Consider the following 22605-nt stretch of genomic DNA (forward strand, 5'->3'; position numbering starts at 1 on the left):
GCGATCTCATGGTTAGAGGACCACTGAGCTAATCAAGCAGAGACTACAGTGGCCACACATGACAGAGAGCACACTTTACAGAATTGGTTCATAGGCCGGGCGCGGTGGCTCAAGCCTGTAATCCCAGCACTTTGGGAGGCCGAGACGGGCGGATCACAAGGTCAGGAGATCGAGACCATCCTGGCTAACCCGGTGAAACCCCGTCTCTACTAAAAAATACAAAAAACTAGCCGGGCGAGGTGGTGGGCGCCTGTAGTCCCAGCTACTCGGGAGGCTGAGGCAGGAGAATGGCGTAAACCCGGGAGGCGGAGCTTGCAGTGAGCTGAGATCCGGTCACTGCACTCCAGCCTGGGCGACAGAGCGAGACTCCGTCTCAAAAAAAAAAAAAAAAAAAAAATTGGTTCAGAAAAGGCACTACAACACCAGAAAAAACCACCATGGGGAGGGAGGAGGATATGATCTCCACAGTTGCCATATTATATTACTTAAAATGTCCAGCTTTTAACACAATTCTGAAACATGCAAAGAAGCATGGCCCAGACATGGGAGAAAAAAAGCAATCAATGCAAACTGTCCCTGAGGAAGGTGACACTAACCTTACTGGACAAAGACTTTAATCAGATGTTACAAATATGTTAGCTGGGTACAGTGGCTCATGCCTGTAATCCCAGCACTCTGGGAGGCCAAGGTGGGTGGGTTGCCTAAGCTGAGGAGTTCGAGACCAGCCTGGCCTGGGCAGCACAGTGAAACTCCATCTCTACAAAAAATAAAAACAGCCAGGCGTGGTGGCACATGCGTGTACTCCCAGCTGCTTGGGGGGTGAGGTAGGAGGATCGCTTGAGGTTGAAGCTGCAGTGAGCCACAACTCCAGCCTGGGTGACAGAGCGAGCCCATCTCCAAATGAGCAAACAGAAACAACCCCAAAACCAAGTATGTTAAGAGAACTAAAGGAAACTACACCTAAAAGATTGAAAGCAAAGCATGAAAATGATGTCTTACCAGAGTCTAATGATAAAGAGATAAATTATTAAAAATCAAACAGAAAATCTGAAGTTGATAAGCACAATAAATGAACTGAAGCATTTTCTAGAGAGGCTCAACAGATTTTTTTTTTTTTTTGAGACAGTCTAGCTGTCACCCAGGATGGAGAGCAGTGGTGTGATCTCGGCTCACTGCAACTGCTGCCTCCCAGGTTCAGGCGATTCTTGTGCTTCAGCCTCCCAAGTAGCTGGGACTATAGGTGCGTGCCACTACATCTGGCTAATTTTTGTATTTTTAGTAGAGACGGAGTTTCACCATGTTGGCCAGGCTGGTCTTAAACCCCTGACCTCAAGTGATCCACCCAGCTTAGCCTCCCAAAGTGCTAGGAAATTACAGGCGTGAGCCACTGCGCCTGGCAACAGCAGATTTAAGCTGGCAGATGAAAGAATCAGTGAAAAAAAAAAAACGTCAATTGAGATTGTACAGTCTTAAGACCAGAAAGGAAAAGGAATAAAAAGAGTCATATAGACCCGAGGACACAAGCACACCAACATACTGAGTGTCCCAGAAAGAGAGGAAAGGGGCAGAACAAATACGAAAACTTTAAAAACCCTATATAACTTGCAATGAATTGAATGTGTCTCCCCCAATTCATATGTTGAAATCCTAACCTCCAATGTGATGGTATTAAGAGGTGGGGCCTTTAGGTTATTAGGTCACAAGAATAGAGCCTTCATGAATGGGATTATGGTTTTATAAAAGGGATCCCAGAGCGCCCTCACCCTTTTGACGACATGAGGGTACAGCGAGAAGTTGGCTGTTTGCAACCTGGAAGAGGACTCTCACCAGAACCCAACCATGCTGGCACCCTGATCTTAGAGTTGCAGCCTTCAGAACAGTGAGAAATAAATCTGTTTATAAACCACCCAGTCTACAGTACTTTGTTATAGCATCTTGAACTCACTAAAACATAACTTTTAAAGAAATTAAAGCAGCAGTTAAATATCTTCCCACAAAACACAAGGCCCAGATGATGGCTTTATAGATGAGTTTTTACCTTCAAAGGACAGATCATCCCAATTTTATGTAAAAGAAAAAGAAGAAATATTTCCCATTTCATTCTACAAGGTTAGTAGGACCCAGTTACCAAAACCCAAGGTATAAGAAAAAAATGTGAGCCAATATTTTACTCCTGAAAATAGAGGCCAAATTCATAAAATATAAGTAAACAGTGCAATAATATAGAAAAATGATAATATTCCATACCCAAGTTCAATTTGTCCCAGGTCTGCAAAGATATTAGAAAAGCCGTAAATATAATTCACCATGATAACAAATTAAAAGAGAAGAAATATTGCTTTAATACATGCATAAAAAGAACAGGATAAAATTCAAATCCTTTTTATAGTAAAATTTCATAGTAAGTTAAGTAGTAGGAGATTTTCTTAACCTGATTGAGAACATATAGTAAAAATCTGATCTAGGCCAGCTGCGATGGCTCACACCTGTATAATCCCAGCACTTTGGGAGGCCGAGGCAGGCAGATCACTGGAGGCCAGGAGTTCAAGACCAGCCTGTCCAACATGGCGAAACCCCATCTCTACTAAAAATGCAAAAAATAAGCTGGGCATGGTGGCACATCCCTGTAATCCCAGCTACTCAGGAATTGGTGGCATGAGAATTGCTTGAACCCAGGAGGCGGAGGCTGCAGTGAGCCGAGATCATGCCACTGCACTCCAGCCTGAGTGACAGAGTGAGACTCCATCTCAAAAAGAAAAAAAAAAAAGTATATATATAGTAAAAATCTAGAACAAACATCACCCTAAATGGACAAATAAGCATTCCCATAAACTGGACAAGTACAAGACAAGCATTGTCACTGCCTGTATTCAACTATCTCCTAGAAGTCTCTCACCCAGTGTAGTATGACAGCTACCATTATTTGGAGATGATATAATCGTTTACATAGACAAAACAAACAAAGTCTGCCTATAAATTATTAGAAATACTAGAGTTTAGCAAGGGGATAGATATAAGATTAGTATAAGAAAGTATTTTATACATCAGCTGCAAACAATAGATATATAAAGACATCACCATTTCATGATAAAACTTTCAAATATCTAGGACTAAATCTAATGATGTGTAAGATCTTTATAGGGAAAATTATAAAACATAAATATACCATATTCATGGATAGGAAAAGGAATATTGTAAAGAAATCAATTCTCCTTGGCCTGGTGCTGTGGCTTATGCCTGTAATTCCAGTACACTGGAAGGCCGAGGTGGGTGGATCACAAGGTCAGGAGATAGAGACCATCCTGGCTAAGACAGTGAAACCCCGTGTCTACTAAAAGTATGAAAAACAAGCCAGGCGTGGTGGCGGATGCCTGTAATCCCAGCTACTCAGGAGGCTGAGGCAGGAGAATCGCTTGAACCCGGAGGCAGAGGTTGCAGTGAGCCGAGATCGTGCCACCACACTCCAGCCTGGGCGACAGAGCGAGACTCCGTCTCAAAAGAAGAAAAAAAAAAAAAAAAAAAAAAAACCTCCTCAAACTGATCTAAAGATCAAGCAATTCCCCTATCAGAATCCCAGCAGAGTTTTTCATAAAATGTTTAAAGGTAACTCTTAAAATTTAAATCAAAGAGAAAAGAGACAGGAATAGTCACAGGTGAAAGGGGACTTTTTCTACAAGATACCAGAAGCTATTATGAATGTAAAACCTATTATGAAGCTCTAGTAATAATGTGGTACATGAACAGTAATCTGACCAAAACTGACCAAAAAAGTATAAAAGCTCTGAAACAGATCTTCTCATGTGTGAACTTTGGTTACATAACAGAGGAGGAATGTAAGATGAATGGAGAACAAAGGGAGCAGAAAAAGATTTTTGAAAAAAGGAAAACACTGGTATCACATGCACAAAGGATGTAATTGGATTCCTGATTAACATCATGTACAAAAATCAACTGCAGATGGATTAAGGACCTATATGTCAAAACAAAATGTTAAAAGACTTAAGAGGAGGCCGGGCGCGGTGGCTCAAGCCTGTAATCCCAGCACTTTGGGAGGCCGAGGCGGGTGGATCACGAGGTCAGGAGATCGAGACCATCCTGGCTAACATGGTGAAACCCCGTCTCTACTAAAAATACAAAAAACTAGCCGGGCGTGGTGGCGGGCGCCTGTAGTCCCAGCTACTCGGAGGCTGAGGCGGGAGAATGGCGTGAACCCGGGAGGTGGAGCTTGCAGTGAGCCGAGATCGCGCCACTGCACTCCAGCCTGGGCGACAGAGCAAGACTCCGTCTCAAAAAAAAAAAAAAAAAAAAAAAAAAAAAAAAAAGACTTAAGAGGAAACATAAATGAATATATTTTGTAACTTGGAGTAGGGAGAGATATCTTAAACAATATATGAAAAACTGTCTATAAAATAAAACAAAATGATAGAGTTGACAATGTTAAAATTTAAAACTTTTATCATAAATATGTAAAGGGAGTGAAGATAGGTTATAAACTGGATGAATATATTCACAAGTACACAACTGACAAGTGATTAGCATCAAAAATATATAGATATGTATGTGTTGGTATACACACACAGATACACACATATACAAACAGACACAAAACTCGTACAAATTAACCACTAGTAAGTCAAATCAAGAAATGGGCAAAAGACACAGGCATTTCAGTGAAGAGGAAACAAATCGTCAATAAACATATGAAGAGATACTTCATGTAATCTGAAATCAAGGAATGGCATATCAAGACCACACAAGCTACTGTTTTACGCTCCACTTGACTGGCAAAAATTAAAAGGTACTGAAGTAGATACAGTCCGGGTGCGGTGGCTCACGCCTGGAATCCCAGCATTTTGGGAGGCCAATGTGGGCTGATTGCTTGAGCTCAGGAGTTTGAGACCAGCCTGGGCAACATGGTGAAACCCCACCTGTACCAAAAATACAAAAAATTAGCTGGGCATGGTGGCGTATACCAGTGGTCCCAGTTACTGGGGAGGCTGAAGTGGGAGGATCACTTGAGCTCCGGAAGTAAAGGCTGCAGTTAGCTGAGATTGCACCACTGCACTCCAGCCTGGGTGACAGAGTGAGATTCTGTCTCAAAAAAAAAAAAAAAAAGGGCCGGGCGCGGTGGCTCAAGCCTGTAATCCCAGCACTTTGGGAGGCTGAGACGGGCGGATCACGAGGTCAGGAGATCGAGACCATCCTGGCTAACCCGGTGAAATCCTGTCTCTACTAAAAAAAATACAAAAAACTAGCCGGGCAAGATGGCGGGCGCCTGTAGTCCCAGCTACTCGGGAGGCTGAGGCAGGAGAGTGGTGTAAACCCGGGAGGCGGAGCTTGCAGTGAGCTGAGATCTGGCCACAGAGCGAGACTCCATCTCAAAAAAAAAAAAAAAAAAGATGCTGGGCACAGTGACTCACGCCTGTAATCCCAGCACTTTGGGAGGCTGAGGTGGGCAGATCACCTGAGGTCAGGAGTTCAAGACCAGCCTGACCAGCAGGGAGAAACTCCATCTCTACCAAAAATACAAAATTAGCCAGGTGTGGTGGTACATGCCTGTAATCCCAGCTACTAGGGAGGCTGAGGCAGAAGAGTTGCTTGAACCCGGGAGGCAGAGGTTGTGGTAAGCCAAGATTGTGCCATAGCACTCCAGCCTGGGCAACAAGAGCAAAACTCCATCTCAAAAAAAAAAAAAAAAAAAAAAAAAAAGATATACACTATATACACTACTGGTGGGGTGTTAACTTGTGAACTACTTTAGAAACAAATGTCATTATCTTTTAAAATTAAGGGTGAACACATACCATATGAGCCAGCAATTCCACCCTCAGGTACAGTCCTAAGAAAAACTCTTGCCACATGTACAACAGAGACTTATGAAAATTGTTCAGAGCAGCACTGTTCATAATTGCAAAAAAAAAAAAAAAAAAAAAATGGAACAAGCTCAAAGCACATCAATAGTAATGGATGACTGAACTGTGGTACATTTATACAAAGATTATAAAGCAGTCAAAGCAAATGAACTTCAGTGACAGGCAATAGGAAGGATTCTTAGTGATGTTAGCAGAAAAAAAAAAATCCCCAAAGAGTATATACAGCATGATAGACTTCATATAAAGTCAAAAAACAACTAAATAATACGGGATTGAGAGTGATGGTTACCATGGTTATTCGGAGTGATGGGTGGAGGAGGCAATAAGAGGGAATTGGGGGAAACATCTGTAGAGATGCAGGATATTATCAAGGTCCTAGCTTTATTAGGGATGCTGGCTTCCCAAGTGCTTAGAACATTAATAAAGGTTAACTGAATAACTAAAAGAGGGCTATGCACAGACAGATGTTGAGAGCCTTACATGAACCAAGGATTCTATCTAATGATGTACACTTGAGGGTCAAGTACAACAAAGAAATAAACAAAAGTTGGGATGCTGCTCCACTGGGCCTTTGCTGTTCCCTTTACACAATCTACTTGATTTCCTGCTCAGCCAGACTCAGATCTGGTCTTGCCTTCTGTATGAAGCCTCCACTGCTTGTCCCACAGCTCTTCACCCACCTCTTGCCTGGGATGTCCTTTGTGCTGTCACAGCACCGTGAACACACTACTTCCACTGTCATCCTCCACACTGTCATGACCATTTGTCTGTGAGCCTGTCTTTCGCCGACTGAGCTTCTGAGGCTCTGTGTCACGTGGACACAGAGTGATGGTTTTTGCCTGAGTGCACCAAAGTGTCACTTCCCTCACCCCTAAGGACCTTATCCTGCCTTATCTATCTTGCCAAATCCTGACATGTTTCAGTCCCCAATTGAAACTGGCTTTTTGAGGAACTTAGTGAATTCTCAACCCTCTGTCTCTGCCCTTCCTCCTCTGGGCCTCCTCCTCTCCTCCCTGGACCAGTCTCCCTTCCTCCAGTTCTTTCTCCACACTGAGCACCAGAGATCTTTCCAAAGGGTACTCTCTCCAGGATTAAAACCCTCCTGTTGTCCTCAGTCTTCAAGATCAGTGCAGACTCCTTGGCTCCTTCCTGTGGGTCTGCTGCTGCCTGCCATGGTCCTCTCACCTACTCTGTAACTGCTGCCTCAGGGCCATTGAATATGCTGTGTGTCAGCTTCACTCAGGGGAAGCTCTTGACTCTGTACCCCAAAGACAGGGAGCCACTGCAGTGTGAACTCTGCTCCTAGATCATGTGTTACCCAAGTAGACCACACTCCTCACGCCTCTTAACCAGCTCAAGTTCCAGCACCTGACACAGGGCCTGGCACAGAATGGGTGGCATCTGTTGGAAGGAAGACAGGGACTCGTAGTTTTATATATATTTTATAAGACAAGGTCCCTTGTGACAGCTTTTGGATTGACACTAATTTTAGATGGAGTCTTGCTCTGTCACCCAGGCTGGAGTGCAGTGGCCGGATCTCAGCTCACTGCAAGCTCCGCCTCCCGGGTTCATGCCATTCTCCTGCCTCAGCCTCCCGAGCAGCTGGGACTACAGGCGCTCGCCACCTCGCCCGGCTAGTTTTTTTGTATTTTTTTAGTAGAGACGGGGTTTCACCATGTTAGCCAGGATGGTCTCGATCTCCTGACCTCGTGATCCGCCCGTCTCGGCCTCCCAAAGTGCTGGGATTACAGGCTTGAGCCACCGCGCCCGGCCGGATTGACACTAATTTTAAAAGATGTTTTATGTTTTCTTACCTGACCAAGGATAGCATCTTGGAAGTGTGTGCTGGGCACAGTGCTAGCCCTGTAGCCTTTGCTGACTAAGGACAGGCTGATCACTGGGGGCCTATCAGAACCAATGTTGCTCCCTTGACTTAGAGCCGTCACTCACCGTGTTGAAGTACTCAACGCCGGTGGCTTCAAATGCCCTCGCCACAGGTTGGGTTGTGGCCACACAGGCAACAGGGTGGCCATTGCCAATGGACTTGCCCATGGTGACGATGTCAGGGACAAAGTCTTTTCCCTGGAGCTGGAAGGCCCAGAAGTGCTTGCCGACTCGCCCAAAGCCAACCTGGATCTCATCTGCAACAAAGACCCCTCCGGCCTTGTGGATGTGCCTGTGGCAGAGGACAGATGACTGACATGGGGGCTGTGGTTGGGAGGGATAAGATCAGGAGTCAGGAGGTCTCGGGGCTTTGCATCCTGGCTCTGCCAGCAGTAAGGTAGGGGCCTTGGGCAATGGCTGGCCTTCTTTGGGCCATTATTTCTTTAAGGGCTTTGTCTCAAAATTCTGGCAGTCAGGCCAGGCTGAGGTTGGGATTTGGACCGGACGTTGGAAAACCCCATAGAGCCCTGCCCTCCCTAGGGCAGACCCTGCCCACCTACTCACTCTGCCACTTGGGAGAAGTAGCCAGCAGGGGGAATGATCTGCCCTCCCACACTGGGCAGAGACTCAGCGAAGAAGGCTGCAATCTGTGAAGAGATGGACATTGGGGACACGACCATGGACGTGCGCAATGACCAGCTTAGCCTGCCCTGCTAGTGCTAGCTTAGTCCGAGCAAGACAAGTCACCATCATTGCTGCACCCCGACTTTGGGCTCCACGTTACATCTGAAGGTTTGTGACTCAGTTTTCTCTCAGGCCTCCGGCCAACTCTTACCACCTGGATGCCTCCAGGCCCCTAGTACTTGGCATGCTCCAAACTAAATGCACTGATTTTTCCCCCATAAGCCTGTTCCTTCCCTGTCCCCCATTCTTGATCCACGCCCCCTCCCTCAACCCATCAGTCAGCACGCCCAAGGATTCTACCTCAGCCCCCTCGCTAAACCTACTCCTTGCTCTCTGCCTGGACATGCCTGCCTCCTGCAGATCTGCCCGTTTCTTCCTTGGACTCCTGCAGAGGCCTTCTAACTGAATGACTCTTCCAGTCCATCCTCCACATGGCCACCAGGGTGATGATGCCTCAACCCAGAGAGCTGAGCATGTCACTGTTGTTTAAAACCCCTCAGTGACCCCTTCTGCATATGGCAATGATTTCCCAACTGTATTCTGCCTTACAGGTGGGAGGGCAGGGCAATGGGATGGGACACTAGTCCCCCACACCCGTTGCAATCAGAGCAATCTCCGTTTTTAGGTTTTATAGAAGTGGTCGTGGAGCACCTGAAACGCATAGGCAAGGCTTCCCTGGTCGGGTTCAGATAACCTTTCCGGCCCCACAGGCTGCCTTTCTTTGTCGTACCTCCTGTGTCTGGCTCTGTCGCTCCTTCAGTGAAGCCTTCAGAGAGCCCTCACCTGTCGCCAACAGTCTTCCCTCTGTTGCCACCGTGGGTAACACACCTCTCTCTCCGACGTCTGCACCTCCACTCCATCTCCACTCTACTGCCCCTGTCAGGCCTCCCCACAGCTCACTTGGGGTCTACTGGCCACTTCGTGGTCACCTGACCTCAAGCTGCCCCATTCAGATCTATCCCCCACATAGCCCTGGAGTCGGAGAGCAGCGCCAGCCCCAGAGCTTAGCGCTCTCCCGCTTAAGACTCTGGTGGTGCCCGGGGGCCTCCAGGGCAGACCTGCAGCTGCTCAGCCTAGTTCTGGTGCCCTCTGGCATGTGGACCCTGCCTGCCTCTCCAGGCTCAGCTCCTGGCCACACATTCACACGGTTCCTCAGCCACCCGTCGGGACGCCCTTCCTCTGCTACTCCCCACCCCACCTGGAGTGGCTGACCCCTACTGTGTCAGGGAGCACCTCCTCCAAGGACCCCCCTGACATTCCCCAAGGCCTGCTCAGGCTCTGGCTGCCTATCATGCCCATGCTAGTGCACTCAGACTCTCTGCTGAGCCCGAACTGCCCCTACCCGATTCCTGGAGGGCAGGGCCTCGTTTGGTTTTCTCTCTGGGTTCCCAGCATCTAGCACAGTGGTGGTGACAACAATGGAGGTGACATTAACTGTTTGCTGGATTGGACAGGCGCGGACATAGTTACCTTCCTGCCCTTCTCCTGTGCACTGCTGACCACACGTTTCACCTCGTTGGCATAGGCCACAGCTGGGTTGGGGTGGTCCTCCCGGTAGGGGCCCCGGTAGGTGTCTGGGAGAGGTGCCTGTGGGAAGTGACAGCGCCACGTTATCTGGGCTTGGGGACGGGCACCGACCTGTTGTTGAGTTGGGCAGTGCATACCACGTGGACCCACTCCTTCTGGCCATCCAGGTTGCGGAACTTGTAGGGACTGATGTCAATCAGGGAGCTCAGGTGGCCGTGATACGCACTGGGGAGGAGAAGGGAGGGTAGGCTCGGGTCCGGGCAGCTCCTACTCCCTGGCCCAGTCTGACCATGGTCTCCCCACCCTTGAAGACACACAGGGGAGGCCAACTTTCCTGACAGAGCCCCCAGGTTCTTGGGAACTTGGGAAAGAGCACAGGCTTTGGAGTCAGCAACACTTCTTGCAAGACTGCTGACTGGCTATGTGACAGCAGCTCATCATTTAACCTCTTGGGGTTGTTTTCTCTGCTGTGAAATGGGGTGGGAGTTCCTCTTTCTGGTTTATAATGAATCTTAAATGTGTTGATACTGTCAGCCTCAGCTTTGTGCACATCACACACTCAATTCATGGGAGCTACTGCTGTGGCAGTTTGAACATGCAAAATGTTGTGGGACCACCTTTGACTCCCTTACAAAGCGCACTCTGCTCCCCAGAGCTGCCTTCCCAGAATGGTGGCCCAGGGTGACAGAGCCTCCGGGGGGTCTCAGGCCTGGTCCTCTGCCTGCCACGCTTGTCTTCAGTAGCCCAGGCCCCTTATCCTCCCTGCCTAAGGCACCCGGAGTGAGTCGCACAGATCCCCAAGCAGCCTGTGGGCCAGGCTTCTGGAAATGGTAGGGCTGTGAGTTGCACTTACTGGTCTAATACCACCACGTCCTGGTGTCCCGTGTAGTGGCGAGCCAGCCTCAGGGCCAGGTCATTGGCTTCTGACCTATGACCGAAAAGGTGGGCATGACTGAGACAGTGGTCCGAGAGCTTCCCAGAGAGAAATGCTGAGGGCAAGAGGACCCTTCCAGCAGCAAGAAGATTCTCAGGACATCAACTAGTCAGTCACTTGCTTATTTGTTTGGTATACATCAAATGCTTCGTATGTACTAGAAGCTGGGGGCAAAAAGAGTAGGTAAAACAGGCCAGGGGCGTTGGCTCAAGCCTGTAATCCCAGCACTTTGGGAGGCCGAGGTGGGCGGATCACGAGGTCAGGAGATCGAGACCATCCTGGGGTGAAACCCCGTCTCTGCTAAAAATACAAAAAACTAATGGGGCATGGTGGTGGGCGCCTGTAGTCCCAGCTACTCAGGAGGCTGAGGCAGGAGAATGGCATGAACCTGGGAGGCGGAGCTTGCAGTGAGCTGAGATCACGCCACTGCACTCCAGCCTGGGAGACAGTGAGACTCTGCCTCAAAAAAAAAAAAAAAAAAAAAAAAAAAAAAGGTAAAACACACACGGCCTTGGCTCTCCTGGAATTTACATTCTCGTATGTGTCATGAAACTTGTTTGGAAAAAACTCAAACCATTGTTTTTCCTCTGCTTTCACACTACAACAATCAACACAGAAGACTTCTGTGACTCCAAAAAATATGTAAGGATTTCTCCCTGCTAGCAGGCAAGCAATCAGATTGCAGCACCACCAGCTGGGTGTCCTCCAGTTCAATTCCAACACTCTCTACGTGGAGGCAGCATCAGATCCCACAGCATGAGGGCTCAGTGCCCAAGACTGCCCCACAGCCCCCTGGGCACCAGTAGCAAGTCGGCCTCTGGAACTAATTTTCTTTTTTTGTAGAGATGGGGTCTCACTATATTGCCCAGACTGGGGGCTCAAGCATTCCTCTCACCTCAACCTCAAAGTACTGGAATTATAGGCATGAGCCACCGTGGTGGCCACCTTTGGAACTTTTTTTTTTTGAGACAGAGTCTCACTCTGTTGCCCGGTCTAGAGTGCAGCGGCTGATGTTGACTCATTGCAGCCTCTGCCTCCCAGGCTCATGGGATTCTCCTGCCTCAGCCTCCTGAGTAGCTGGGATTACAGGCGCCCACCACTACGCCCAGTTGACTTTTTGTATTTTTAGTAGAGATGGGCTTTCACCATGTTGGCTAGGCTGGTCTCACACTCCCAATTCTCCTGCCTCGGCTTCCCAAAGTGCTGGGATTACGGGTGGGAGCCACCGCACCCAGCCCCCCTTTGGAACTTCTGACCGACTGGCTTCAAGTTGAGGTTCCCACAATTCCCTCTGTAGGTTCAATTAATTTGCTGCAGTGGCTCACAAAACTAAGGGAAATACATTTACTGGTTTGTTATAAAGGATACTATAAAAGATACAGATGAAGAGATGCATGGGGGAGATATGAAGGAAGGGCATGGAGCTGCCCGTGCCCGCCCTGGGCGCACCACCCTTCAGGAACCTGTGTATGTTCAGCTATCTGGAAGCTCTCTGAATCCAGTCCCCTTAGTTTTTATGGAAGCTTCATGACAGCAGCATTCCTTCTCTCAGGACATGGGGTAGGACCCTCTCTGGAATGAGAGTTTTATGACCCACCATCAGAAAGGTGGGGAAGATTAGAGTCCCGCCTTGGGCAGGTGAAAGGAAGGCAGGAGAAGGTTAGAATGATTGTCTCCTGAGGCCTGACATCCAATGTTGTAACAAAAGAGTGTAACAAGGGCTGTGGGAGTTATGAGCCAGGAACTGAATAAAAATGAATGTGTATATATGTGTGTCTATTTATATATATATGTGTGTACACATATATATACCACCACAAAAGCCAAAAAAGAAAAAGTGATCCTTTTTCTAAGTGCTATGATGGATGCTCTGGGAGAAAGCCAGAGGGAGCATGTTTACGGGCTGAGCTGCCACCCCCCACCCCCAATTTGTGTGTTGAACCTCTAATCCCCAGTAGCTCAGAATGGCCTGTATGTGAATAGATATGGAGATAAGAGAGGTGATTCCGTTAAAATGAGGCTGTCAGGGGGCCCCTAATCCAATCTAACCAGTGTTCTTATAAGAGGAAATCTGGACAAAGAGACACCAGGGACACTTACACACAGAAGACCAACCAGGGCCATCTCCAAGCCAAGGAGAGAGGCCTTAGAAGAAACCAACCCTACAACACCTTGATCTTAGACTTCCAGCCTCCAGGACTGTGAGAAAATAAATGTCTCTTGTTTAAGCCACTCAGTCTCTGTTATTTTCTTATGGCAGCCAGAGTAGACCAACATAGAGGGTCAGTGGAAGCGTCTATGTGGAGGTAACTCGTGTACTGAGTCCTGAGGGAGAAGTTTCCAGACAGATGGAGCAGCACGCACCAAGGCCTTCTGAGGGAAAAGAGCTCAGTATGCTCAGGGAACCAGGAGATGATGATGGAGGCCAGCGCCTAAGGAGGGCAGGGTAGGAGAGGGAGCGGGGAGACATGCAGGGGCCAGGTGCACAGGGCTGGGAAGGAGCCCGAGTTTTCTTCTCAGTGCCATGTGAAGCCACTGAAGAGTTTTAATGAGAAAAGGAACATGAGTCAGCTCCCATTTTAAGAGGTGGCCTCTGGCTGTGTCTAATGGAGTCGACAAGAATAAAAGTGGAAGTGAGAAGACCAAGGAGGAGGATGCCAGGTGAGAGCAGGTGGTGACCATGGAGATGGAGAGGTGGAGGGAGTTAAGAGGCATCATGGAGATGGAGGAGGCAGGATTGATGCAGGACTGGGGGGCATGTGGTTTCTGCCTTAAGCAGATATAGGTGGTGATGCCCTTTACAAGGCAAGATGAGCAGGGGTGAGTGGGGACAGTCTTCTTGGGCAGGTTAGGGAGAACAGTACCACGGTCCAGTCAACCCTTTCTTGCCTTGTGGACACATGAAGCTGGAGATGTTTGTCAGATGTCACAGGCGCAGTTAGAACCTCAAGTTGGAACATATGCAAAATGTCTGGGCTCAAAAAAATTTGCGAGTCACCAGCACATGGATGCTATTTAATACCAAGAGAATGGAAGAGATCACCTGAGGAGAGGGCTCAGAGAAAAGTGGCCCAAGACCAGCCCCAAGGAACAGAGGAGGAACCAGCAAAGACGACAGGGAAGGAGTGGCTAGAGAAACGGGCAGAAAACAGGAGAGCACAGCGCCCTGGAAGCAAGAGGAGACAGCACTTCTGGAGAGCGGTAACTGTCAATTACTGCCGGGACAGAGTAAGACGAGGCAGCAAAGAGACTGCTTTGGATTTGGCAACATGGAAGTCACTGGAATCCACACAGAATAAAGCTGGTGGCATAAGAATGCCCCTCCTCCACCACCACTGAGGAAGCACCAGCTCCCTGCTGTTTCCAGAGGCTCCAGCTCTTGACATGGGAAATGTCTGGGCTCAAGTTCCTTTCTTTGAATTGCTATTACCCCATCTGCAAAATGAAGATGGTGAATTCCACTTCCTAGATATTATCTGGGGGGCAGAGATGACTGTACTATGTGAATGGCAACAATAATCATTACTATAATTCAACGCCACCACCTACGATTCGTTGGAATGTTCTCTCCCAGATACGCTGTAATCACCTGCCTGTTTGTCTCCACTGCTGATAGTGTGAGCTACCATAACCTTTCACCTGGCCACTGAACTGGCACCTAACAGTGTCCACTCTTGCACTCTGTTCCCTGTAAGACATCATTTCCTGATTAAAGCCTCCGATGGCTTCCCAATGCTCTTAGGATAAAGACAGTCACTTGGCGGAGAAGGCCCTAGGTGATGGGCCCTGCTTCCCTCCCAACAGCTCACAGCCTCTGCTTTCCCTTAGTGGACTTCTTTCGGTTCCTCAAGTGTGCTGGGTACCATACCCTTTCCTGCTTCAGGACCTTTGCATGGGCAGTTGTGTGTGGTGACCAACTTTGACAAGAGTTTTGCCGAGACTAATTTTTTTTTTTTTTTTGAGATAGAGCCTCACTCTGTCTCCCAGGCTGGAGTGCAGTGGCACAATTTTGGCTCACTGCAAGCTCCGCCTCCCAGATTTAAGCGATTCTCCTGCCTTAGCCTCCTGAGTAGCTGGGATTACAGGCACCCATCACCACGCCCAGCTAATTTCTGTGTATTTTTAGTAGAGATGGGGTTTCACCACATTGGCCAGGCTGATCTCAAACTCCTGACCTCAGGTGATCTGCCCACCTCGATCTCACGAAGTGCTGGGATTACAGGCATGAGCCATCGCGCCCGGCCTTGATGAGACTTCTGATGCAGTGGCAGCACCCTTCCTTCCTCCTCTTCTAGTTATCTCCCAGTCAGCTCTTAGCTTAACATCCCTTCCTCAGGGAAGGTTTCCCTGTACCCCCAGAATAGGTCAGGTCCCCTCACTATTTCTAGGCCTCATGATACCCTGTACGCTTCCTCCAGAGCCCTCCTTGGAATTCTGTATTTCTTTGAAGAATCACTTGGTGTTTTTGTTCCTTACTGAGCAACCCACAGATAGGGGTTTTGGCTGTATCCATAAGGCAGAAATAAAGAAATGTATTACCTCACTAAGCCCCAGCAATGATCCTAGAAAGGAAGTAATAACATCCTTCAGTAAGAGACAAGGAAACTGGATCCAACAGAAAAAGCATCAGGGCCTAGAGCTGGGAATCTCAGGAGCCTGGTGCAATGGGGGCTGCCTCTCCCTGAGTCCACACTCGGTCGGCTACACTACACCGGGCCCATGTGAGCAACTCTCTTTGTTATCATCTCACCCTCTTCCCGGGGGCTGGCCACAGTCACTTACCCGGAATTCAGGAAATAGAACACACAGAGCGGCTCTGGCAGGGTCTCCGACAGCCTCTGCGCATAGTCCACAATGTTGTCGTGCAGGTACCGGCTGTTGGTGTTGAGCACCTGGTTCTGTTCATGTGCTGCTCGGACCACGACAGGGTGGCAGTGCCCGACTGGAAGAAGGCCACCTTCATCACACAGCTGGCTCCGCTCAGCCAGTCCCACTGGGCCTCCCCCAGCCCCAAGCTATAAACCCAGCCAGAAGAGACGCAGTTCTAGAGAGAGAGGTAGAAAGAGGGGAGTCTGAAGGCAGAGCAGGGAGAGAGAAGCTAGTTCTGGAAAGGCAGATCCAGGAGTTCCTGAGATTCTGGCAGAAGGAAATGTTCTTCAGCAGAAGAACCCTGTCTAGAAAGCCCATGTCTTTTTTTTTTTTTTGAGAGTCTCGCTCTGTCGCCCAGGCTGGAGTGCAGTGGTGTGATCTCGGCTCACTGCAAGCTCCACCTCCTGGGTTCATGCCATTCTCCTGCCTCAGCCTCCCGAGTAGCTGAGACTACAGGCGCCCGCCACCACGCCCGGCTAATTTTTTGTATTTTTAGTAGAGATGGGGTTTCACTGTGTTAGCCAGGATGGTCTCCATCTCCTGACCTCGAGGTCAGCAAGCCCGCCTTGGCCTCCCAAAGTGCTGGGATTACAGGCGTGAGCCACTGCGCCTGGCCTAGAAAGCCCATGTCTTTAAGGAGGCCTTTTTTTTTTGTTTTGAGATAGGACCTTACGCTGTCACCCAGGCTGGAGTGTAGTGGTGTGCTCATGGCATTCACTGCAGCCTCAAACTCCTGGGCTCAAGTGATCCTCCCACCTCAACCTCCTGAGTAGGTGGGACTAAGACACCAGTCACCAGGCCTAGCTAATGTTTAAGTTTTTTTATAGAGACAAGGTCTCATTATGTTGCCCAGGCTGTAAGGCCTTTTGAGGCTTGCATGACGAAGGTGGGGTAGGGAGTGACTGTCAACTTTTTCACTTCACCAGCCAAGGGGGCTGGTGGTAATCTTGACTGCCAAAGGCCAAGGATAGTAACAGTGAGTATGTACTGAGAGCTCACCATGTGCCAGGCACATTCAGAGCAAGCTACATACATTAACACATTGAATTCTCCTAATACCTTCAAGTGGCTACCTAGTAGCATTATGTCTTTTGCAGGTAAGCAAACGGTGGCACAGAGAATTAAGTAACTTGCCTGAGATCACAAAGTTAGGAAGTAGGGGATTTGAGCCCAAGCAATCTAAGACTAGAGTCTCTCTCTTTTTTTTTTTTTTTTAATCTCGACTTTATTAATCTTCCATGTCCCTGCTGAGTCTCAGACTCCCTTTCTTTCCGTCAGCTCTGGCAGCCTCATCAGGAGGACTGAATTCCTGCTTCGGCTCCCTTGCCCAGCACCTGAGATGGCCAGTGAGGCTGAAGCGCCGCCTGGACCCCAGCACTTGGCCAGCACTGTGCTACGCCGCTGGTCACAGCTGGGCCATCTGCCACTCTGTGAGCTCATCATCAGTCCCAAGTGGAACTAGACCCACAGACCTAGATTGCTGACTCCTGCCTGGTTTCGCACAGCTCCAGACTGCAGAATTCCACAGCTATATTGCAAAGGCTGAGCCTCCTCTGCATATTGATGGTGCCTCAACTCAACCCAGGTTCTCCACACCTCTCGGTAATCTCAGGCAATCTCAGGTCATCTTGGGACCAGGCTCACAGCCTTGGCCTCCTCTCCTGCCCTGCCAACCTGAGGTGTGATACTGACCGTGAGCCACATTGTTGATGCAGTCGATGTATTCTGCCCCTTGTTCATCGTACATGTACTGCCCTTGGGCCCGGACAATCTTAACAGGATCCTCGGGAAAAAAGAGTCTGCAGGAAGAGCTGTGGGGACAGGCAAAGAGTGGACAGCCGTGTCTGAAGACCGAAAGGGTGAAGTCCACTCATCACAGGCCCCCGCCCACCCCTTCCCAGTTTCTGGGGAAAAAAACGAAAGCTTGAAGGGCAAGGTGCTGCTTCCCTGCCTTGTCTCCTCACTCCACAGGTGGCTGTAAAGGAGGAAGCAGATGGGGTACCAAGTTGCGGAAACTTAGAATTGTTTCTTAAAGCATTTTAAGTCTCTGTGTCCTCCTGGCTCATTTCTGCATGTGGTCACGTCAGTCTCCTGGATCCTGAGAAAAGGTGGCTGCCCCGGCCCACGGGGCTCCGGGCTGCGTGTCCTCCTTGGGATGGGGCAGGGCACCAACATTAGGTGGCTGGCTCTCAGCCCTAAACGCTCCTTGCCAGCCACGTGGTCCTGCTGCCCCTCGCTGGGTGCCAGCCCTAAGCTCCAGTGGGAGGCTACCTCACCCACCTTCCCACCGAGGGCCCCTCACAGGTCAAGTATGCTGCCTGTGAACCGACTCCCCCGACTCCCCCTTCGTCTGCGCTTCCAGCCCCCTCCCAGGTCACTCTGGAGACAGGCCCGCGTGCGGCTGACGGGCCACCCTGGGGGAGGTCCTCCTAGGTGCCAGGGTGAAGGTCTTTTCCGGGGTAAAGGCTGCCAAGCGAGGCTGCCACAGACTGGACAGCGGTGACGGCGGGGCCGTCTCCCGAACGGGGCGGCCTGGAGACGGCGCTGTCGGGGAGGAGCCCCCGGAGACCACCCACCGGGACGGCCCAGCGCCGCCGCCTTCCCGGCCCTGCGAAACTCCCCTGTGGCCGGGTCCGGGGTCGCACGGGCTGGAGAGCGGCGGCCTCCTAGTGGGAGACGCGTGCGTCGTGCGTGCGTGCGTCGTGCGTGCGCGTGCCACCCCGCGCAACCCCGCGCCAGCCGCCGCACGCCCGCGTACCTGATGAGCCGCTGCCTCAGGGCCAGGGTGTCGGCCTTCGAGCGCCGGTCTGCGGCCATGGCGGGTGGCTGTCAGTGGTTGTCGAGACGCCACTCGGAGACGTCGCCGCGCGGGCTGGTCCTCCAAGGCCCCGCCCCGGGCCCCGCCCCTGCCTGTGTCGGGATTTGGGGCTCGGGTTCGCGCTCGGGCCCCGCCCCCAAGCGCCCGTGTAGCGGTGGTTGATTCTTCGCTTGCCCACTGAGGCTGGCAGCCTTCTGGCCCGTGGTCGTGCCTTGGCAGAGTCCCGCGCAGGAACTCGAGCGCTGCCCAGTCTCTGGTTCCGGGACGCGCCGCAGGCCTCGTCCTGCAGCCTCCCGCGGCTTCCCTTCCGGGAAAGGGTCCCGGACGCCCCCGCCCCTGCTCCTGGGGCCTAGGCGGGGCTCGGAGCTACTGCACGCCTCCTGGGGCCGGACTCAGTCTTTGAGTCAGCTTGTGCATAAAATGGGATCAGCTGTGAGGCCTGAGTGCGAGTATGTGACTGGTAGTTCACCCGGGGCCTGGTACACAGTAGGGGCCTCAGGGTGGGAGAAGCAGGTCCTAGGTTCTCCCAGCCCCGTGAGGGGGCAGCAGGAAGGGCAGAAGGAGAGCCCAGGGTCCCTTCTGGGGCTGACCGAGGAGATCACCGTGGGCTTGACCTTCAGGGCACCATGGTTCCTTCTAGAATCCAGGCAGGGTGAACTGGACGAGCTATATCAACGCTAAGAGAATCATGCGGTGTTTGGGCAAGAAGAGAGGTTGGGAAGCCTCCTTGTGGTACATGTGCATGACTCTGAAGCCCAGAAAGGGAAAGGGTTTTGTTGTCAGACACGCAGCAAGGCTGCAGAGGCTGGACTCCTACTGAGGACGTCTTGACTCCCAGCCCAGGGAGTGAAGAAAAAGCGTCCCAAGGGGCTGGGATGTGAGAGAAGCCCCCTCCTGGGGTGGGGCACTGGAGCTTTCTACCTTGAAGAACCCTGGAACACGGGCCTGGGACTGCAGCCGGTGTGGGCTGGGGCAGGGGAGGCTCCTGATTGTCTCTCCTTTTCTGTCCACATCTTCATGATTCCCAGGCCTCTGCTTCACTCCCTCATTGCTCATTTCTTCTCTTCCCAATACGGTTGTAAGATGCTTAAGGAATTTATTTATTTTTTAAATTTTACTGAACTCCTGACCTCAGGTGATCCGCCTGCCTTGGCCTCCCAAAGTGCTGGGATTACAGGCGTGAGCCACCGCGCCCGGCCACTTAAGGCATTTATTAAAGAACATCTGGAGTTCCTTTTTTCTTTATTGTGTAAAACATACATAACAAAATTTACCGTTTTAACCATACAGTTCAGTGGCAAAAGTACATTCACATCGTTGTGCAACCATCACCACCGTCCATGCAACAGGACTTTTTCATCCTGGGTTCCCGCCATTCTCCTGCCTCAGCCTCCCGAGTAGCTGGGACTACAGGTGCCCGCCACCTTGCCTGGCTAGTTTTTTGTATTTTTTAGTAGAGACGGGGTTTCACCGTGTTAGCCAGGATGGTCTCGATCTCCTGACCTCGTGATCCACCCGTCTCGGCCTCCCAAAGTGCTGGGATTACAGGCTTGAGCCACCGCGCCCAGCCGGAGTTTCTTATTTTTAACTGTAAAGTTGAATTGAATATTTTACATGATTTTTGGAAAACATTCTTCCCAAATTAACTGAGAGGTTAACTGCTTGTGGTCTGTATTTTTTTTTTTTTTTAAACAGGGTCTCACTCTGTTGTTCAGGCTGGAGTGCAGTATTGCAATCTCTACCTCCCTGGGCTCATGTGATCCTCCCATCTCAGCCTCCCAAGTACCTGCTACTACAGGTGCACGCCACCATGCCCAGCCTGTACTTCGTTTCTGAGGATCAAGGCCTCACAGACCCTGTGTGAGTGGGACCGTGGTCACTGTTTTCTTAGTGGATTGGCTCCTCCTCATTAGTAGAGAGACCTGTGATGCCTCCATGCCCTGCAGTTCCAGCTTTTAAAGTAGTGTGTGTGTGTGTGTGAGTCCTATTGGGGTCCACCTTTCAGCCCTGTCTTGCAGCTCAAACTCCAGCCACAACTGTGGCCCCGTGCAGCTCAGAGAAATCAGGTTGGCTCAGGGGCTTTTCCTACTTTAAGGCAGAGGGTGAGAAGGCTGTAGCTGGGCCCAGCTAACATCTCACCTGCTCCTGGGTCAAGAGGTGATACAGTTGGAGGTCAGACCAGGCTGAGCCATTTCCTGGGCCAGGAGTATCTTATAGCATGGCACAGGACAGCACCAGGAGGCCTCACCTTCTTCCTGCTCAGAAAAGCCCACTCCTTGACTCTGGCCCTGTGGCAAGCAATCATCTGTCCTTTATCTCATGCCTGGCCCTCTAGGCAATGTTGGAGACCAAGAGGGTAGGGGATGGAAGTGGCTGAGCCAGGATTTGAACCCAGGGCATGGCGTTTCTCAGCAGGGTTGGCACCAGCATTCTTGTTGAGATGATTTGTCATTGGGTAGGCTGGTCCTTTCATTTTAGGTGTTTGCTATCCCTGGCCCTGCCCCCTGAATGCCAGGGTGTCCTGCAATCATTGTGATGACCAAAAGCATCCCATGTATTTCTAGTGGTCTCCTAGGGACCAGGAGGAGAGAGACCTGGGTAAGTCCACTTCAGATTCAGCTATAAAAAGGGATAGTTATCCTTGTGGTTAGTTTAGCTGTCATGGGACACAGCAGGACTCAGTAAATGTACTTCTCTCTCTTCCAGAAAGGGGTACTTTGAGGCTCTACTGCCTTTCTTGGCAGGAGGCCTGAGGCCCCCCAGCCCTTGAGGCTCAGCTGTGAAGCAGGGTGCTCCTCAGTGTCTCAGCTGGAACCTCGAACAAATCATTGATTCCTCTACCGCCTCTGTGCTCACCCTGGGAGCTTTGAGGACTCAGCAGACTCTAAATGTTTAAGCTTGCAGCTGACAAGTTTACAGGCATTAGGATACAAGGTATGAGACCGCAAGGGGGCAGCAGTGAGCCAAAAATGCCCCATCCTGCCCAAAGGAGCAGGAAACACCCCCTCAGAAGACTGGGGAAGTAGGGGAACACATGGCTTCTACCCCCACAAGGATCTACCTGCCAACCACCCAGCCTCATGGAGCTGCCTATCAGATTCTATGCTCTGCCAGACAAGCTTCGGGAGGACGAATTAGAGGACAAACCCAAGAGCCTAGGTGCAGTCCCAAGCCTGCCACTATGTCCTGGCTGTGCATCCTTGGCCAGGTGATTACCCTCTCTGAGCCTCAGTTTTTCCCTATGTAAAATGGAAATAGCGACACCTATCACACAAGCCCTGGGCTTCGCAGGGCTGGCGAGGGGATCAAGTGAGGTTCCTGGATGGAGGGAGGAGGGAACTGTGAAGTGTAGCATGCAGATGGTGAGGTTACGCTGGAACTCCAGAGGAGGCGTGGACACCCAGTGACCTCCATCCATCATCACAGCCCCACTGTGTTTCTCTTCCTTCTCCTACTACTGGTTTCCCTGTTGACTCAGACAACTGGCTGAGTGATGTGGCCTGCCACTTATTGCCAGTTCCTTAGGGAGACAGAGGAGGGGACTGGATATATCCCTCCCTCCTTAGCCAGTGTGTGGCCGAGCCTCTTCTGCTTAGCAAGGCCATGTCACAGAAGTCTGAGGGGGACCGCCCATACTGTGGCCTGCCCTAGGCCTCAGTCCTTGGAGACTCAGACACCGTCAGTGCAATGCACCAGCACTGTCAGAGACACCATCACTGCAGGCCCTTCTTTTTTTTTTTTTTTTGAGACGGAGTTTTGCTCTTGTTGCCCAGGCTGGAGGGCAATGGTGCGATCTCAGCTCACTACACCTCTGCCTCCCGGTTTCAAGCGATTCTTCTGCCTCAGCCTCCTGAGTAGCTGGGATTACAGGCATGTGCCACCACGCCCGCCTAATTTCGTGTTTTTAGTAGAGACGGGGTTTTTCCATGTTGGTCGGGCTGGTCTCGAACTCCCGACCTCAGGTGATCCGCCCGCCTCAGCCTCCTGAAGTGCTGGGATTACAGGCGTGAGCCACC

General features: G+C 50.6%; 1 protein-coding gene across 2 annotated transcripts in view; it reads right to left on the reverse strand.

Moving 5' to 3' along the window:
• PHYKPL (5-phosphohydroxy-L-lysine phospho-lyase) overlaps positions 1 to 18873 on the reverse strand; it is a 26668-nt gene extending 7795 nt beyond the window's left edge. Inside the window, exons 1-8 of one of the 2 annotated variants that reach the window (XM_025387127.1) lie at positions 18530 to 18873; positions 17464 to 17582; positions 15685 to 15844; positions 10822 to 10896; positions 10106 to 10193; positions 9912 to 10028; positions 8322 to 8404; positions 7824 to 8049 (exon numbers count right to left, since the gene is read on the reverse strand). In XM_025387127.1, the coding sequence (XP_025242912.1) occupies positions 7824 to 8049; positions 8322 to 8404; positions 9912 to 10028; positions 10106 to 10193; positions 10822 to 10896; positions 15685 to 15844; positions 17464 to 17582; positions 18530 to 18588 (927 nt within the window). In that variant the 5' untranslated portion in view covers positions 18589 to 18873. Of the gene's footprint in view, positions 1 to 7823; positions 8050 to 8321; positions 8405 to 9911; positions 10029 to 10105; positions 10194 to 10821; positions 10897 to 15684; positions 15845 to 17463; positions 17583 to 17722 lie in introns of both variants that reach the window. The other variant, XM_025387128.1, reaches the window with a different exon arrangement.
• Between the last annotated feature and the right edge of the window lie 3732 nt (positions 18874 to 22605).

This window comes from Theropithecus gelada, chromosome 6 (assembly GCF_003255815.1).
Source record: "Theropithecus gelada isolate Dixy chromosome 6, Tgel_1.0, whole genome shotgun sequence".
In the NCBI taxonomy this organism is placed as follows: domain Eukaryota; kingdom Metazoa; phylum Chordata; class Mammalia; order Primates; family Cercopithecidae; genus Theropithecus; species Theropithecus gelada.